Here is a 20,423-nt window from a genome sequence, read left to right as displayed (position 1 = left end):
GCCTTCATTTTAAATATGCTCCAAAACAGGCTGATTTACTATAAGAGTTTTGCTGTAAGCCCACATCTCATCACCACCAAACACAGATTTTACATTAGAACGTCAGTTAGTATGAAAGTTTCATATTTGATATTTTTTTCTTAGAGATTTTTAGATAGAGTTAGATGTAGCTATTGTGCAAAGTTAAAATATTTTTAAAAACAGGAGATCTTAAAACAGAGTGAACAAAGCAGAGAAACACAAGGGGGCTTTTCCAGAAAGCAATAGCTGCAGATAAGTGGCCCAAATGTGTTGAGGAAGTTGGTGCTAGATGAGCAGAAGGAGTGAGGGAAGAGAAGACGTAGAGAGATAAGGCACAGACAGAAGGGCTGTGAGCTCAACTGAATCATGTCTCGGAAGTACATTAAAGTGAATGGTATGATCAGGTTAATAATCATATTTAAAAATAAATGAGTCTCCCTTGTGTTACCAGCCAGAGATCATTGAGACAAACAATTATCAATTCTCAAAAAGAAAAGGAGGACTTGTGGCACCTTAGAGACTAACCAATTTATCTGAGCATGAGCTGCTTTCGATGAAGTGAGCTGTAGCTCACGAAAGCTCATGCTCAAATAAATTGGTTAGTCTCTAAGGTGCCACAAGTCCTCCTTTTCTTTTTGCGAATACAGACTAACACGGCTGCTACTCTGAAAATTATCAATTCTCATCATTGGTACTAGAGCAGCACCAGCAGACCCAACCAAAATCAGGGCCCCACCGTTCTAGGCACTGTGCAGAAGATATGTAATAATAAAGGCTACAGTTTTGTCACCAATATTTTTAGTAAAAAGAACAGGAAGACTTGTGGCACCTTAGAGACTAACCAATTTATTTGAGCATAAGCTTTCGTGAGCTACAGCTCACTTCATAGTGAAAATCATGGACAGGTCACGGGCAATAAAGAAAAATTCACTAGCCGTGACCTGTCCATGACTTTTACTAAAAATATCTGTGACAAAATGGGGATCAGTGGATCCCCACAGCACCTGCAGTGGAACAGCTGAGCAGCGGCTGGAAGCTGTGGGGCCACCACCGCCTGCAGCAGCTGGGGGCTGCGGGGAAACCCTGTCGCCTGCAGTTCTGGGGATCCTGCGCTGCCCGCAGTGGCTGGGAGCTGCAGGGATCTTCTGCCGCCCACAGCTCCGGGGGCCCCTAATGCCGACCACGGCCAGGAGCTCGGGGCTTCCCCCACTGCCCGCAGCTCCATGGGCCCCTGCTGCCCACAGGGGTAACCCCCGCCACTCATGGAAGCTGCGGGGTTCCCCCACCACCCACAGCGCCAGGGCACCCACCACCCGTGGCAGCAGTGATCTTCAGGGGGTCCCCCGCTGCCTCTGGCAGCCTCCAGAGCTCCTGGCCCCAGCGGGCGGTGGGGGACCCTGCAGTTCCCAACCACCGCAGGCTGAAGTCACGGAGGTCAGTGGAAGTCACGGATTCCGTAATAAGTGTAATAACTTAGTCATAAGTGACAGTCCCCACCCCAAAGAACTTACAAGCTAAACAGGCAAGACAGAAAAGGATGGTGGGGGGGGAGGGGGAGAAAAAAGTGAAAGTGACTTCCCCCAGATAGCACAGCAAGTCAGTCACGACAACAGAATGCAGGTTTCCTGAGTTCCAATCTAGTGCCTTATACATGGGACAATGATGCCTCTTTATGCTGTTTGTTTACTTCCAGCATGTCACCCATTTTGGATAATTGAAACGTACTACCCAGTTTCCCTCTCAGGGTTCGCATGCCCTAGAACACGGATGTAATGTTTGGGTTGCAAATGCAGCAGGGATACGTTTGACAAGAGGCTTTGCCTTGGTGGTTTTTGCGTTTTTTTAATTAAAGGGATCGTGGTAGCGTGGCTACTAGTCTCAGCTTTTGTAAAAGCTCATTTGTACCAAAACCTAAACTTGGGGGACAAATCTGATCTGACAGCAGGCCATGAAAACCCAGGGAGGATCATATTGAACTAGATTATGGAATTACTGTCACCCATTAGATTCTTCAGTTCCGATCACAGCCTATTTTAGATTCTTTCATTTCCAAAATTGGTACTGAACGGACCATATGGATGGAAACAAAAATGCCAGATACAGGGCACATTTATTGTCTATTGCATATATTCTTAAATATACAGTGCAAGAATATGTACAGTATGCGCCAGTACTATTTCTGCACTTTTGTTTTAAATATTGTTTTAGTTTTCTACACACAGGGCTTTAGTTTCGATGCTATTTTGAAGAGGTCATTCATTACCTGTAAGGAAAGGATCGAACTTCACTCAGCAGATGGAAGAGGGACCATTATGATGCCATGAAAGATTTAGACTGGGGTTCACAACGAGGCCAGAGGGAGTTGGGTGCCAAACTTTCCGACCACGTCTACATTAGAAAGGGTTTGCTGCCATAGCTATAGTGGCAAATCCTCCTATAGTGGAGACACAGCTTATACCAGAAAGAGTTCTTCTGCCAGCATAGCTTATACCAGTTCCCCAAGCAAAATAAGGTATACTGGGGAAAGGGCCTTTTCAACAGGATAAATACTTCTACACTAGGACTAGCCTACCTTGCTATGCTACCAAGCAAAACTTTTAAGTGTAGATGACCAGGTCTCACTGACTTTCAAGAACTTAAAATCTAAGCCAGATGCTCTCAAAGTGCCGAGTTACATTGTCGTGGAGTTGTGGAGTCACTACAGCCCTGGACGAGATAAACGGGGCAGGTGACACCTCTCAGAGTTATTGTTCCAGACTCTGCAGCCACAGGCAGATGACATTACATCAAGTTTACACTTGGGTCATATTTTTTCCATAACCCTCAGGAGTGGACAATTTTTTAAATGACTCGTCAGAGTCTGGAGCACAATTCTACTGCACCAGGGTGAATTCCACAACAAATTCAGTGACCATGGAATTGCAGATTACACAGGGCCCTGCACAGAGCTACCGTGACTACTAAATAAGTATGAACCCTTGTGATGTATAAATATAAACCATGGTTAAAGATGACCACATCTCCTATTTCCTTTTTATTATTTGTATTAGGTAGTCTGGGTCCCACTCTGCCAGGCTCTGTACAGACATATAGACAAAAATGATCCCTGCCCCAAAAGCTGACAATCTAGAGACAAAATGCAACTGGTGGGTGAAACAAGCCAGCAAGGAGGCAGGATGAAGTTACAATTATACAAACTTGTGCACCAGCTGTAAGTATGTTGTGTGCGTAGTTTTGAGTAGCAGCAGTAGTCTCCGCTCAGCTGTCTAGAATTGCTTACAAGCTCATTCTAAAGCAAGCGTGCAGAGAGGGCCTTCGGCCATTAGAAACCCACACAAATAGGCAGTAAGGCGGCACACGTCTGTCTCTAGCGTTCTCCCCCTCTCCTCCACAAATCAGCTTCAGGCTGGGTTTCGAATTTCCTCCTTCAGACCCTTTTGTTTCCGCCTCTTCTCCACCTGATCCTCGGGCCTACGTTTCTAGCTCCCCTTTTGATCCCACTCTCCCCACATTCTTAGGGTGACAAAGAAAGAAGGTTCATGCACTTCCAAGGTCCTCCCTATTTTCTCCATTTACCCCATCCAGGCCCCGCAAGCGAGTCCCCTCCCTCAGAGAGGATGGATGGATTTAGCTACTGTTTCTGTTCTGTCAGAGAGACAGAAGAAGTCCTAAACAGGACATAAGAGGTAAGAATCTTTCCCGTAGGGGCAGAGTGCTTTACCAGGCCTTGCCAGCACAGGAAGTGAGGGACCCAGCTCAGTCCACAAGATCTGCCACTAGACTCTTCTGCTTGGGTGCCCTGGGCCCACTCTCCCTCAGCTCTTCACTCCCCATTCTGTTAGTCACCACTTATTCCCCATCTCCTCTCTGTCCCAAGTATAAAGCCCACAAAGGAATTTTCCTTTAAAGGATTTTACACCCAGGACAACATAAGAAATTACTGGGAATATTAACAGCCACCAAGGCTTTATCAACACACACATTCACCAGGCTAGGCTGCTCTGAGAGACACCTTCATTCCAGTCTGTCCTACAAACATGTTTCCTCATGGTCCGCAAAAAGTGAGAGAGAATTTTTTTTTTTAAATAAATTGTGATTACTATATCGTCCCTCTCTCCGGATTTCCCAGTAGGCCCCATCCTTTGAATCTCTCACACTGGGCTCTCAGAGGCAAGGACTGGCTATTTTTGGATCTTGCACAGCAGTGACCATATTGTGAAAGCTAAACAAATAATCACCAGATCAAACCCTATACATCTTGCCCATCACTCCAACATCCTCCTCAAATGCCCGTCAGAGCAAATGAGTCAACAGTGTGCCCTTGTTGCCAAGAAGGCCAATGGCATTTTGGGATGTATACGTAGGGGCATTGCCAGCAGATCGAGGGACATGATCGTTCCCTTCTATTCCACATTGGTGAGGCCTCATCTGGAGTACTGTGTCCAGTTTTGGGCCCCACACTACAAGAAGGATGTGGAAAAATTGGAAAGAGTTCACCAGAGGGCAACAAAAATGATTAGGGGACTGGAACACATGAGTTATGAGGAGAGGCTGAGGGAACTGGGATTGTTTAGTCTGCGGAACAGAAGAATGAGGGGGGATTTGATAGCTGCTTTCAACTCCCTGAAAGGGGGTTCCAAAGAGGATGGATCTAGACTGTTCTCAGTGGTAGCTGATGACAGAACAAGGAGTAATGGTCTCAAGCTGCAGCGGGGGAGGTTTAGGTTGGATATTAGGAAAAACTTTTTCACTAGGAGGGTGGTGAAACACTGGAATGCGTTACCTAGGGAGGTGGTGGAATCTCCTTCCTTAGATATTTTTAAGGTCAGGCTTGACAAAGCTCTGGCTGGGATGATTTAGTTGGGGATTGGTCCTGCTTTGAGCAGGGGGTTGGACTAGATGACCTCCTGAGGTCCCTTCCAACCCTGATATTCTATGATTCTATGAAATGAGCTTTATAGAGTGTTAACAAACCCGGGCTATATGGGTCCCAAGCAGGAGCCAGTTCCAAAGTCAAGTCCCTTCTGCGGAACGTCTCGCCAGTCCCCTCCCATCTAAACTGGTTATACCATGCAGGGAGAGAGGTTGCCATTCAGGTCAATGCATCCCAAACCACTTAGGGCATTCACAGCTTAACACAGCACTTTGATCTCCACTCGGAGGCTTACCGGCACCTAGGACTGAGTCCAGGGCACAATATAATAAGCAAAGCACCACATTCTACAATAGTTTCAGTTTCTGAACAACATCATACAATGCCATTACAGCAATTTAATCGAGGTGACAAGTGCTTGCATAACTGAAGCAAAGCCCATACTGGAAAGGACAAGGTGCACTCTTGTAGCAAAGCAGAGATGGAAAGTTTGCACAGCGATCGATGCATTAGCGGTTGATTTAGCGGGTTTAGTGAAGACCCGCTAAATCGACCACAGATCGCTCTCCCGTCAACTCCTGTACTCCACCGGATCGAGAAGAGTAAGGGGAGTCAACGGAAGAGCGAATCCCATTGACATCGCGCAGTGTGGACCCCGCGGTAAATAGATCTAAGCTACATTGATTTGAGTTACACTATTCACGTAACTCAAATTGCGTAGCTTAAATCGAATTTCTCCTGTAGTGTAGACAAGGTCTAAGAGTAACATAGGACCTCACACCACCTAGGGAATTTTGTCACTGACTTCAGCGAGGCCAGAATTTCACTCCCAGATTGCAAAATTCTGAGCAACATCACAGCAACAAAATGATGGTCTCACACTCCATCAAACAGGGACACCAACATAATTTGGACTGAGCCTCAGCCAAGCTCCAACTCATATAGATACCGGGCCAGGTCAGTGGTGATGAAACAGAGCTAGATGCCAGCATATTGACTACACCCCTCCTTACCTTCCCAATGGCCTGATATACATCAGGAACAGGAGGGGATAAAATAGGCCTTTAAGATAACCTCCAGACAGGGTTCTTAGGGGCAGAGGAACAATTACCAAACACTATCCTGCAGCAACCACAGACAGATAATAGAACTGAGGAGGGGCATACGGAGCCTTTCCTCTCAAACAGGGCTCAGGTCAGTAATGGGCAAGAGCTGTTGCCCAGTCAGATGGCAATTTAGTGGCCTGGGTAAAATGACTTGGTGGATCTCAGTCCAGTCCTGGGGGCAGAGAGGTGAAGGTCTGAGCAGGCCACGGAGACAGGGTTGCCAAATTTGGTCGGACGTATTCCTGGAGGTTTCATCACATGACATCATCTTTAATTTAAGATTAGTCTTTAATTCCTGGGGTCTCCAGGACAGTCCTGCATGGTTGGCAACCCTACACAGAGACCAAGCCACTAGAGGGGTCAGCCCTCCAGCTGGCAGGGCAATGTAGGGAAGCTACACCTATTATATGGACAGAGAGCATCAGCCTCCAGGTTGACTGAGCCAGCAGTTTTCCTCCATGTGAAGTTTAATGCAAAAAGCCACAAAGCCCCTTTTCTGTTCCTTCACTAGAGCCCGTAACCGAGTCCTGAAGAGATTCAGCTGGTTAACATTTCTATTTTTAGCCAGTCTGCCTTTTCATTTGAGGACCATACTGTGTCATTATCTAGTCAGGCCAGAGGGAGGGGGAGGGGCAGAGAGGGCATCCCCTCTTTCACTTGGAATCTGTGCTGGGAGAGGAGGGGGAAAAAAAGGCCATTGTAAATTGCTTAATCCAAATGGAGAGTAAGAGTATTAAGAGGGAATTCATTTGTCCATTTGTCAATAGCAAGTAGAAGAGAGTTCCTGACAAGCACGGTGAGATGGCTACGCCATCCATTTCCTGTTTCTAGCCCTCGTAGTTGTGAAGGGAACCTCCCAAATCTGACCTGATGCAGTGTTGTCTTTCTGAGTCTGCAAACAGCTCCAGGGCCTTCGATGCTGCTCAGATCTTTCCCAAGCACAGAGAGAATTAAGAAATTAACATGAGGCAGAATCCTGTGGGCAGCAGTGAAAGTGACAAATACTCACAGCACATTCACTCTGCTGTTGCTTGAATAACCAATGAACAGCAGTAAAAGCAGGAACTGAGGAGGACCCAGTGGTGAGCTGGAGCCGGTTCACAACGGTTCTCGTGAACCGGTTGTTAAATTTTGAAGCTGGTTTAGAACCGGTTGTTAAAGGGGTGGGCAAACTCCAGCCTGTCCGGCTCACCTGAGCTCTCAGCTGTGGAGGCTCCCCTGAGAATCCCTTTTTAATTTTTACTCACTCAGCGGCCCAGGTCTTCGGCAGCACTTCGGCAGCGGGTCCGTCAGTGCTGCCGAAGACCCGGAGCGAGTGAAGGACCTGCGGCCGAAGTGCCGCCGAAGACCCGGAGCAACTGAAGGAACTGGTTCTTCAGCTTTTGCCAGCTCACCACTGGGAGGACCCCTCTGTCAACCCCAGAAATAAAGGAGGCTGGGAGAGGAATATGGTAGGTAGCAAAGAGGCAACTCCCAGCAAACCACCTCCAGCCACGAGGGGAAGAGGGAAAGGGTAAGCTCCTTCACCCTTTCAAAAGCCAGAAACGGGCAAGGGGAATGCTTCTAATGAACAGAAGCCTGCTAGCCAGAGGCTGATACAAGAGACAGAGGAGGGTCCCAGGAGCTGCTCCCTTCATCATTCTCAGCAGCTGGGGTGACAGGCTTCTTAGCAGGGCATTGCCTCAGGATTTGATGGGTTGGGACACTCCTTTCACAGCTGTTGCTAAATGAAGGCTGAATGTTTCTAGTCATGTGATTCACCAATCTCATCTGTACAGCTGAATAATTTACATAGCCACTAAGGGAAAGGACCCGTCACCTGTGACTAGTGCAAATTGCACCCTGGATTAATCCTCAGGCTACAGGTGTCTAATAAACCCTCCATTAGGCAAGCAGTTTGTACATTTTTGTATTCACTGATGATAAAGATACATAGTTAATTATAGGTCACTGTTAAGTCAATACTCCTTTTAACACCATTAGCTCATCTTCAGCTGACAACTTAATGTCCAGCAGAGAATAAAAAAGCAATGTAATCATTGTAGTTTGCTATTCATTTTCTCATGTCATTTCACTAATGCTGAATAGACTCTCAATACTGTATAGAGCTCAAGCAGCTGCCCATTATCTAATGGCTCCATTACCCACAAGAGCCATCAAGATTTTGTTAGAACTCTAGTCAAAAAGTTCTCAGGAAACTAAAATTAACCCGAACTGTGGGATTCTACAGAAATTAGTTTTAAAAAAGGCAAATCAAAGTATGTGATTTACAGAATGTAATTCCGGTGTGTCTGTGGCAGCAGCTGAAAACAGCTCCTTGACCCATTTTCTCTTTCTAAACCGGGGGTCGGCAACCTTTCAGAAGCAGTGAGCTGAGTCTTCATTTATTCCCTTTCATTTAAGGTTTCATGTGACAGTGATACAGAGAGAGACCTTCTAAAAACATTAAAATGTAAGTCTATATACTATATAACTAAACTATTGTCGTATGTAAAGTAAACAAGGTTTTCAAAATGTTTAAGAAGCTTCATTTAAAATTAAATTAAAATGCTGGTCTTACACGGCCAGCCCGCTCAGCCCACTGCCGGCCTGGGGTTCCGTTCACCTAGGCCGGCAGCGGGCTGAGCGGGGCCGGCAGCCGGTGCCCTGGCTGGCAACGGGCCGGCAGCCAGAACCCCAGACTCCGTCCACCAGCTCCTGCCAGGCAGGTCCCGGCCGCTGGCCCCGCTCAGCCCGCTGCTGGTCTGGGATCCTGGCCCTGCCCACACAGAGTAGGTACCTACCTTCTCCCTGGTTCTAGCCCATTCTCTTCCTCTCTTTCTGCACTGAGCTGAGGGTGGGAGTGCACCGAGCACAGGGCTGGGGGTGAAGGAGCAGGCTGGAGGTTGGGGTGTAGGGTCTGGCCAGGAGCTAGAATGAGGGAGGGGACTCAGGGTTCGGGCAGGAGGTTTGGGTGTGGAGTGCTTACCTGGGAAGCTCCCATTTGGTGCGAGGTGTGCAGGTGGGAATGTGGGTGTGTGCGCGCGCAGGAGCTCCCGTTTGGTGCTGAATGTGGGGGATGCAAGAGTCAGGGCATGGGGTGTGGGAGGGCTGGAGGTGTGTGAGGAGGGTGCAGGAGTCAGGGCAGAGGGCTGGGGGCATGTGTGGGGGTGCTGGAGTCAGGGCTAGGGTCGTGGGGGGGTGCAGGGGTCAGGGCAGAGGGCTGGGGTATGTGGACTAGGGTCGTGGGGGTGCTCCCAGCCCCCTGCCCAGAGCGGCTCATGGCAGAGGGCTGGAGGGGATATGCCCTGATTCCACCTCCCTTCCCCAGGGCCCCATCCCCATCTCTTCTCTGACTCCGCCTCCTCCCCGGAGCAGGGAGCAGAGCACGCTTCTCCCACTCTTCTCAAGGGCCATCAGCTGATCGGCAGCAGGGAGGGAGAGGAGGAGGGGGAGGAGCCCAGCACGCTGGGGGAAGAGGCGGGGGAAGGGGGAGCTTGCCTGCCCTGCAGCAGCAGCCAGCAGGACCAAGCTTCTTCACCCTGCCCCTGTGGCGCCGGGGGGACGGAGAAGAGCGGGCCGGGGCGGGCAGGATTTTTAATGACACACTGCTGCTTGCCAGGGTCCCGACCTGGGTTCGGCAGTGGGCTGAGCGGGGCCGGCGGCTCGGACCAGGCAGGCAGCAGGGTGCCATTAAAAATCGGCTCACATGCCATCTTTGGCACGCGTGCCATAGGTTGCCGACCCCTGTTCTAAACCCTCAACCGCTGGGCTTCTCTCTCACCAGGCCCGTGTTAAATATTGTTAAGACTTGCAACACTACCTGCCTTTTAACTATGATCACCCAACTGCAAGAGACAGAGATGAGCTTTGCCTCATTAAATCCAGCTGCTTCCTGGCACCAAACCTCCTTGGTAGGTCAAATTCTGTAGCTACTTGTGCCCTTTGCACAATTCCGTATATGGAAGAGACACTAGAGGGAAAATCCTGCAGAAGGGGGTGGAGCCGATTTGACTTAATAAATCAGAGAAGTTAGAGACTGAAGAGACCTATGACCTCTTCCCCACCCCCCCGCCCTTTGCCCCCTTCTCTGCAACTTCTCCCAGTCATGTCTCTCCTTTGGTGCATCAAGGCTATAAATTGAATGTCGAAAAAATCACAGGCAAATTTCAGCTTGTGGCCTGTGACACAGGTTCTTCACAGTATCAGGAAACAAAGCCGGGGTCTCCCCAGCTCCCCTCTGGACCTGACTTATCCCTTGGAGGCTGTGCACCGCCGACTGACACCCACGACGGATTTTAGCTCTGTTTTGCAGACTGCAGGACACCGTACGAGAAAAGGGAGCCTCAGGGGACCAACAACTTGGGGCAAGGATTCGCGGCAACAGTGTTCAGCCTCCTCAGAAGTGATGTCGGGCAGCTACGCATTTGTACAGTGACTCCTGTTGAGAATGGAGACCATGCTCCTCTGCCATTCCTTTCTAGTGCCTCCTGCTAGCCAGAACTGGCACTGCAGTAGCTGTGCAGGTGTTTCGTTGTTCTGGATTTGCCACCATTTTAAAACAAAATGGTAAGGGAGCCTGAGGTAAACCCAGAAGAGCTAGAAATGCTGGAGGGGGTGAGAGGGACCGGTGACATCGTGTGCTTTCTGGTGTAGCCACTTTTCCCCCGACGCCATTCAGACGGGCCAAAGGCACCCAGGCCCATTCCTCACAGGCCCCTCTGCTCTCACGGAGCTCGATGGCAGTCGAGGGCACGCAGTGAGTCATAGGACAGCAGTGATTTCACACGAGGGATTAGTGTAAACAGAACTACGTGTTCTGTAGGTACACTGAAAGCAGCCTGCTGTCAGAGAACCAGCACCTTTCAGCACACTCACCGTCATTTCTTTATCGATTGTGTTATATAAATAAAGTCTGATGGTGTCCAAATGCCACCTTTCCAGAGGGGCAAGAGGTTTGCACATCCTGGGTTGTTTGCCTCCCTTCCCCCCCAAGAAGAATTACCCTATCCCACAAAGTGGGGAAGGGTGAATGTGGCCCCACAGCAGATCGCGGGTGCCCAGAACCAGTCGTGTTATCAAAGACAATAAGCATACAGGGATGGGCAGCGTTATCTACATCCTCTATGGAAGGAGGAAATGGGATTCCCCTGCAACAAGAGAAGGTGACCTGCTACCCGTGCCCGAACTCGAACTCGTCAGGGCCCTACGCTATGTAAATAGTCTTCACCCTTCAATAAAATGACTCAGCTCTTCCTCCAGTGGAAAGAAGCCCACATCAAAAGATCACCCCACAATGGGGCCTTTCTTGCTTAGGAGTGAGTTGATATTTACAGCCCCTCAGTCTGAGCAGAGGCAGTGATGCAGCTGCTTACCACACACGACCTACAGAGTTCAACCCAAGAGGCCTTCAGATTCCATTGCGGCTGGTCCCGTCATTTCTGAACAACAATTTCTGCTTGAAGATATTTTTAAAAATTAAGCCTCCCAAGTCTTATGGGGGCACCTGCAATCCCCCGCCACCATCCAGCACCCCTAACGCATAGTGCCTATGCCACAGCCCGCACCCCCATCTCTTACACTCAGTCTGGGGGTACCTGGCCCTTCCTACCTTCCTCCACATCATTGCGAGATGCTGCCTCCAGCAGCTTGATGCTCTCCGGAAACAGCACTCGCTTCCCCTTGCTGCTGTTCTTCCTCCTCTTTTCTGCTCTCGTCTTCTTGCTCTGGGCCTCCTTTTCAGACTGTGCCCATTTCTTCAGCTGCTGCGTCCGGTGCTTCTGTGCATGCTTCAGCCGCTCCTGGGTGCTCATCCTGGCCACGGCTGGCATCTCCGCCAGCAGCTCCAGGTGCTCCGCCATGGCTGCTGCAGGGAAGGGAATACAGACTGCTCTTCTTCAACGTCTCGGTTCCAGACACAGGAGCCCCAAGGCGCTGGGAAGAAAGCCCAGGCGTGTATAGAAGAGAGGCGTGAGGATCCCTGCCTCCAGAGGGCATCACCTGCACCACCTCAAATGGTCTGTCACCAGGCCACAGCCTCAGAGAACATGAATGGTGCAAACTTGTCTTATACCTGGATCCTGGCTGCTTTCTGGGGTTCTGCCACCCCTTCTGGAGATAGAGGGTTCTGCTCCATAACCACCCCTCTTCTCTGGGTTTCTCTCTGAGTGGTTTGATGGTCTTCCCAGGCCTCAAACACTGGGGGTCTTTCCCATGAATTGGGAGTCAGCAATTTTTCCAGAAAAACTCCCACCATGCAAACCAGCTAATAAGTAAAGTGCATTGTACCGTGGGTGAGAGAGGCTCCCACTCCTACGCCCTCAGCCCAGCAAACGGCCACGCAGGGACGAAGAGCAGCAGCAACAGAATCGTCGTTCATTGGGCTTTGCAGCCTCTTTCCACCCACACACGGTTTCATAGGAGGCCCAAAGATACCCGTACAATGCTCTCTCGGCTCTGCCTGCGTGGTTTCAAAGGTAAAGGCAGACAATTAAATTAAGAGCCCCGGAGGTATAGCCATCCAGATAGCCACCTTAAAGGTCTGAGTTAGCCAATCAGCTCTGTGTCCACACTACTCTTTGGGAGCAGACAGAAGCCTTGGGAAGTTAAGTCGGGAAATCTGTCTGTCCCCCAGAGCAGCACTACTGTTCAGTCCTGTATTAAGTCAGTGGGAGGCGACCCCACCTGAGCCTTTACACCCCAGCAATTCATAGTACAGAGGAAGGCTGGACGGCTTCTCAGGCACACTCACAGTGGGAATTATTACGAAGTTATTTTGTCTGTCACCAAGTCCATGCTCGGAAGCTAATTACTGGATAACGTCCTCCCTTTTGCCTCCTGTGTTCATGAAGCCAGGGCCGTGGGGGGGCAAGTAAGGGGATAATTTACTGATGACTTAGTTTCAGCTGTCCTCATTCCAAGCAGCAATCTCTAAACTGGGCTCCTCCCAGTACCGGGAACCAACAGGTTGTTCCAGAAAGCTGTCTATGACTGTTGTGTCCTCCCCACAGAGATCGTTCAAAGCTGCCCAATGGAAGAGATAAACACCAGTGAATATTTAGTGCCCATTACCACCAGAAACCAGCAGCCCCAAAGGACCGAGATCAAATATCAAGCGGAAGAAATGGGAGGAAAAGGCAGATCCACACGCCATCTGTGTCACCATATCCACAGCACTGTACAATCCTGTCACAGCGGTTGCAGGGAGAAATCCCTTCTGCATTCCTTTCTTCCATGTGGTCTCCAGTCTTTGCCACTTACATTCTTCCAGGTGCTCGGTGAGCTTTGAGAACATGGATGCTCATTGTCAGAGGGAGAGTCCCTCACTCCACATCCCCCGGTGCTCTGCAAGTTAACTGCTTCCCTTGGAGCTGCTTGAAAGCCCTCCAAGAGGAAGCGGTGTGTTTGCACTTCCCCTCCCCGGGGTGGACACAAAGGAGAGCTGCACAGGAGCTGGATCTCTAAACCTCGGCTTGCATCCTGGCAGTCAGTGCAAGTGCTCAGGCGGCCTCCCTGGACTAGCTGGCAACTCCTCCCTCCCTGCAGTCAGTCACAGTGACACTTGAAAGCTGGGCTGAGCTTCCTGCTATCCTCCGTCAAGCACGCCTGGAGCATGGAGCTTCAGGAGTCCTGCAAAGAAAAGAACAAGGGGAAAAAAACGGGGGGGGAGGAGTGTTAGGGCACTGCTGAGGGGAGAGAGCCTGCCCCTCCCTACAAGACCCTGACCCCCCTCTGCACCCCACCCGATGCTGTTTTTGCCCTCTGTTAATCCAGGATTAACCTACAATCAAAGTTTAAGCAAATTACCCAGAGCTTTGCCAGTAGCAATTGAAAGCTTCTTTCTCCCTCACTGAAGCTGCCCGCACAGGCCAACCCTCCAGAGCACACCTTTGTGCCAGCAGCATTCCGACAGACCTGCCAAGGCTTGGAAACTCGCAGCCTCCCCTGCAATCCAGGGTGTTGCTTGGGTAAACTGGCATTCAGAGCACCAAGAGGAAGAAAATAAAAGCTTCCTCTAGGAACACAGTTGCACTGAGTTAGCGGATTACAGAGGCATCTGACCCCCAAAGGGTGAGCCAGAGACAAGGCCGCTCCATCTCCCAAGCACCTTATTTCATTGTCTCAGACTTTATTTGAAGAACATTCTGCAGTTCAAAGCAGTAACCATAGCCACCCCACTAGGAAAGCTCCTGTGTAACAGCCTAGCATGGAAACAAACCCTTTCCTTCACCTTGAAGGGTCACTAGTCCCTGCCAACGAGGGACAGATTATTTACTTACCTGAGGACATGAAGTTTCCAGAATTGGCCAAAGCATCTTATTATTGGTTTCAGAGTAACAGCCGTGTTAGTCTGTATTCGCAAAAAGAAAAGGAGTACTTGTGGCACCTTAGAAACTAACCAATTTATTTGAGCATGAGCTTTCGTGAGCTACAGCTCACTTCATCGGATGAATCCGATGAAGTGAGCTGTAGCTCACGAAAGCTCATGCTCAAATAAATTGGTTAGTCTCTAAGGTGCCACAAGTACTCCTCATCTTATTATTGAATCAGAGAAGGGAAGGGAAACTTACTAGGTCTTAAGCGTATCTCTGGGGCCAGTGCAGGACTGCTCCCCGGCTCTCTTAGCACTCCCAGTCTAGCTGTGACCAGCACCACACACTTTGCCCTTCAGAGAGCACAAAACACTCCTAGTCCCTTGGGGGAGGGACTGCCTCTTTGTTCTCTATTTGTACAGCCCCTAGCACAATGAGGGCCTGATCCACGACTGAGGCTCCTTGATCGGGCTCCACAGTAACACACATAATAATGTAAGGTGGGTCGGAATTATTATCCCCATTTTACCAATGAGTAAACCGAGGCACAGAGCGGTGTCCCAGCCAGTCTGTAACAGACCTGGGAATGGAACCCAGGTGTCCCAACTTCTAGTCTTCTACTACAACCACAAGACCACCTTTTCTCCCACACACCACTTCCCATGGAAGAGCACTGTGCACAACCGAAATCACACAGTGGGGCGGGCCCTAATATTCGCCGGCGTTTTTCTAGTGTATTCTTGGTACCAGCCATTCAGGACAGATCAACAGTGAGAGCAGAACCTGAGCTAAACACCACACACTCAGCCAGTCAACAGGAGTCACAGAAACATAGAAACTGCCAAACTGGACAGACCCATGGTCCATCTAGCCCAATAACCCATCTCGGACAGTGGTCAGCACCAGATGCTTCAGAGGAATGTGTAAGAACCCCACAGTAGCAGACGTGGGATAATCTACCCGCTATTAAGTCTCACCCTCGTCTCTCTTAGTTAAACATTGGTTTAAGCCCAGAAGCAGGAGGCTGAGCGTGTTGGGGCTTGCCCGTTTTTCCGGGGGGCCCCCAATTGGCCGGGGCCCCATTGGCCAAACCATCACTGCTAGCAGTGCAGACAGTATTCCAGATGAGGCCACACCACTGTTTTACACCATTGGGCAAGAGACCCAAAAGCGTATGCCGGTAGCTGCATAAAACAGCACCTCTGTTACAACAGACGTACATGCATCTGACGAAGTGGGTATTCACCCACAAAAGCTTATGCTCCAATACATCTGTTAGCATATAAGGTGCCACAGGACTCTTCGCCTTTGTTACAACACTAACTCACAAGAACTTCACAGCAGCAGACAGCCAGAATACTGTAGCCACTGGGATTTGTTTCAGAGCAGTTTCAGCTTGCTTCTTGAAGTGATCAGCCTGATCCATGTGCCTGGTGGAAATGTGTGTCTGCACAGTATGACAAGTGGAAAAAAGGGGCTCCCATCACAAACAGGAGGAACTAAATCAGAACAGCTCAGGAGAAATGCCATATATAGCACGACAAACAAGAATTCCTGTGACACCCATAATCTCCCTCTGAAAGCCAAAATCACTACGGAAAAACAAACAGGAATGTGCTTAGTTCGTCCTTAAGGCTCACATTCACCGGGAAGTGGGGGAGAAGGCTGAAGAATTTCACCACAATTCTGAACCTCATTAAACATTTTTAGGTTTAGCTTAAACCTTTGGCACCGAGAGCAGACATATGTTGACAAGGAAAATGCACTAGGCAGATGCAAATTAAAGAGACAAAACCTTAATTTTGCATTAAGGCACATTATATCTTACCACCAAGAGAACAAAACCAGGGCTCTCTGCCCTATTTCCTGTGGCACCTAAAACACTGATCCGGGCGGCCAGGAAGCAGGAGAGGCAGTGATACAGCATGTATGGTCCTAACAGAAGATAAAATGCTACTTTTTTCGAAAGACCTTTCTAGACTATGACTGTTGTGGCTAGAATGGTTGCTCTACGTGTAGCACTGTGTAGTGACAGAATGTGCCAGAATCTAATCTCAATTCCACTGATGTAAATCCAAAATAATTTCACAGACATCAGTAGAGTTACTCTACATTTACTCTGGTGGAACTCCTTAAATCAGAATCAGATAGAGGGATCTCACATTTCATATAGCACCTTTCCTTCATAATCAAAAAGGCTGACAAAGGAGGTGCTGTCGTCATCATGAATAGGTCGGAATATGAACAAGAGGCTGCTAGGCAGCTCTCCAACACCACTTTATACAAGCCATTACCCTCTGATCCCACTGAGGGTTACCAAAAGAAACTACAGCATTTGCTCAAGAAACTCCCTGAAAAAGCACAAGAACAAATCCGCACAGACACACCCCTGGAGCCCCAACCTGCGGTATTCTATCTGCTACCAAAGATCCATAAACCTGGAAATCCTGGATGCCCCATCATCTCAGGCGTTGGCACCCTGACAGCAGGATTGTCTGGATATGTAGACTCCCTCCTCAGGCCCTACGCTTCCAGCACTCCCAGCTACCTTCGAGACACCACTGACTTCCTGAGGAAACTACAATCCATCGGTGATCTTCCTGAAAAAATCATCCTGGCCACTATGGATGTAGAAGCCCTCTACACCAACATTCCACACAAAGATGGACTACAAGCCGTCAGGAACAGTATCCCCAATAATGTCACGGCTAACCTGGTGGCTGAACTTTGTGACTTTGTCCTCACCCATAACTATTTCACATTTGGGGACAATATATACCTTCAAATCAGCGGCACTGCTATGGGTACCCGCGTGGCCCTACAGTATGCCAACATTTTTATGGCTGACTTAGAACAACGCTTCCTTAGCTCTTGTCCCCTAATGCCCCTACTCTACTTGCGCTACATTGATGACATCTTCATCATCTGGACCCATGGAAAAGAAGCCCTTGAAGAATTCCACCATGATTTCAACAATTTCCATCCCACCATCAACTTCAGCCTGGACCAGTCCACACAGGAGATCCACTTCCTGGACACTACGGTGCTAATAAGCGATGGTCGCATAAACACCACGCTATACCGGAAACCTACTGACCGCTATTCCTACTACATGCCTCCAGCTTTCATCCAGACCACACCACACAATCCATTGTCTACAGCCAAGCTCTACGATACAACCCCATTTGCTCCAACCCCTTAGACAGAGACAAACACCTACAAGATCTCTATCAAGCATTCTTACAACTACAATACCCACCTGCTGAAGTGAAGAAACAGATTGACAGAGCCAGAAGAGTACCCAGAGTCACCTACTACAGGACAGGCCCAACAAAGAAAATAACAGAACGCCACTAGCTGTCACCTTCAGCCCCCAACTAAAACCTCTCCAACGCATCATCAAGGATCTACAACCTATCCTGAAGGACGACCCATCACTCTCACAGATCTTGGGAGACAGGCCAGTCCTTGCTTACAGACAGCCCCCCAACCTGAAGCAAATACTCACCAGCAACCACACACCACACAACAGAACCACTAACCCAGGCACCTATCCTTGCAACAAAGCCTGTTGCCAACTCTGTCCACATATCTATTCAGGGGACACCATCCTAGGGCCTAATCACATCAGCCACACTATCAGAGGCTCGTTCACCTGCACATCTACCAATGTGATATATGCCATCATGTGCCAGCAATGCCCCTCTGCCACGTACATTGGTCAAACTGGACAGTCTCTACGTAAAAGAATAAATGGACACAGATCAGACGTCAAGAATTATAACATTCAAAAACCAATTCGAGAACACTTCAATCTCTCTGGTCACGCGATTACAGACCTAAAAGTGGCAATTCTTCAACAAAAAAACTTCAAAAACAGACTCCAACGAGAGACTGCTGAATTGGAATTAATTTGCAAACTGGATACAATTAACTTAGGCTTGAATAAAGACTGGGAGTGGATGGGTCATTACACAAAATAAAACTATTTCCCCATGTTTATCCCCCACCCCACCCCGCACTGTTCCTCAGACGTTCTTGTCAACTGCTGGAAATGGTCCACCTTGATTATCACTACAAAAGGTTCCCCTCCCCCCGCTCTCCTGCTGGTAATAGCTCACCTTAAGTGATCACTCTGGTTACAGTGGGTATGGTAACACCCATTGTTTCATGTTCTCTGTGTATATAAATCACCCCACTGTATTTTCCACTGAATGCATCTGATGAAGTGAGCTGTAGCTCACGAAAGCTTATGCTCTAATAAATTTGTTAGTCTCTAAGGTGCCACAAGTCCTCCTTTTCTTTTTGCGAATACAGACTAACATGGCTGCTACTCTGAAACCTTTCCTTCAGAAGCATCTCAAAGATTTTTACCATATATACAGAAGTTATTTTGTCCAACACTGAAATACAGCCACCTCTGAGATTAAATGCAGCAGCTGTTTAACAGCAGCCGAATGATACACAACAGTTTAGGAGTGGAGTGTCCGTTAAAACCACAGTGGAGGAAGCCGGGGGCGGGGGAGGAAGGAGAGGCAGGCAGAATGTAACTTCCAAATTGGAAGGTGCCCAGGACTGCGAGCAAGTAGTAGCTGGGTCCTTGTCAGCACTCCTAACACTATGCTGAGGTGCTAGTTCAATCCTGACTCACAAGAATGTTGAATCACCGACACCCTTTTCCTGCAGCACCTGGATGTCTTCTCTAACCAGTGACCAAAACAGGCTTAGTTTAGGAGCAGGGATGCCGGAACAGGGCGGGCCAGGGAGCATGACTCCCACCTTTTCTAGGCCATAAGGACAAGTGACGGGGTGGGGACGCAGAGGGGAGCAAGTGGGGGGTGAGGTCTTGGAGGGAAAGAGGTGGCACAGGAACAGGGCCTTGGGGGAAGAGAGGGTGCGAGGGCAGGAACATGGGGAGAAGGGGCAGTGTGGGGGCACAGCATGGTGGGGGGCAAGGCCATGGTTTGGGCGCCTGTGGCCCCCACACTTTTAGGGTACTTCTGCCACTCCTGTTTAGGAGATGGATGAGATCACAGCCTGATGGAGCAAACAGCATATTCCTGAAGACTATGGAGAGTTCCATGAAAACCTGCTCTCCAGTCAAAGGGCAAATACACAGGATTGCTGGATTATTTCGTATATTTAAGAGATCTGATCCCCATTGTTTGGTTGTTTAATAAGATTAACTGCCACGGGACAATTTTTTAAACTGGGGACTCAGAGTATGGATTGGTCATGGCAAACTATGATTTTGCATATATTAAAACAGTGGCACCCTCAGCTCACAAAAAGAATGAGAGGTACTTGTGGTATTCCTCGTTCTTTTTGCTGATACAGACTAACACGGCTACCACTCTGAAACCTCAGCTCACAGGCATTCCTGCGTGCTTGTACTGTTTTCACCTTCGGACAACCTGTTTTGCTGTCTCCTGTTGTTCTATTTATGTCAATTGTAAACTCCTCTGGGCAGGAATTCCACCTTGTGATTTCCTTGTTTTGTAAAGCATCACTCACAATTATGGTGTCAGTCATAAATAATAGTAAGGCTAAAGTTAGCAAAAACAAGGAATAGTACAAAAGATTTCCCCCAGACGGCTCTATTAAATGTACCTCGGTCATTTCTTACAACACTGCAGAGTTATTGCAGTCCTGCACAACCACACAGACTTGCCAGAGTACCTCAATCCAGCCCCACCTAATATTCCAATCCTGGGAGCTCCAGGCCCCTGCCAAAGCCCTCCTGACACAGCTGGGTCAAGCAAATTGGGGAAATCCTGCCAAACCTTTCAATTGCCTTCAACCCCAAAAGCCAAGATTCAATGCATCACTTTCTTTCCCCACACCTGACCCAAACTGCTAGCCAGACCTGCTGACTGGGGAGGAGACAGCATTCAGTCAGGGAAAGAGAAGCAGGTGATGTGTTTTGTGGAAGGAGTTATGGGAATGGTGGATGGCTGAAAAACAAGGAGTGGACACTGGGAAGTCTGCTGCACGCCCCTGCCAGGAGCAGGGCTTTGATGAAGTAGGAGAGTCTGTTTTCCAACCAGCTCAGTCTCCCTATTGTAGAAACTTTCAGTCAGGGGGTGGGGGAATATTTCATTCTACACTGGGACAAACAAAAAAACCCATATT

The 20,423-nt window shown here is 48.9% G+C and overlaps 1 protein-coding gene across 3 annotated transcripts in view; it reads right to left on the bottom strand.

Annotated features, from left to right (window-relative positions):
• The window catches only part of PPP1R16A (protein phosphatase 1 regulatory subunit 16A), a 76,401-nt gene that overhangs the window by 42,535 nt on the left and 13,443 nt on the right, over window positions 1–20,423 (bottom strand). Inside the window, exon 2 of one of the 3 annotated variants that reach the window (XM_074943685.1) lies at window positions 11,591–13,608. In XM_074943685.1, the coding sequence (XP_074799786.1) occupies window positions 11,591–11,840 (250 nt within the window). In that variant the 5' untranslated portion in view covers window positions 11,841–13,608. Of the gene's footprint in view, window positions 1–11,590; window positions 13,609–20,423 lie in introns of those variants that run through there. The other 2 variants (XM_074943687.1, XM_074943686.1) reach the window with 2 other exon arrangements.

The sequence above is a fragment of the Natator depressus genome, chromosome 2 (genome assembly GCF_965152275.1).
Source record: "Natator depressus isolate rNatDep1 chromosome 2, rNatDep2.hap1, whole genome shotgun sequence".
Taxonomy (NCBI): Eukaryota; Metazoa; Chordata; order Testudines; family Cheloniidae; genus Natator; species Natator depressus.
This window is presented reverse-complemented; position numbering and strand designations above follow the sequence as displayed.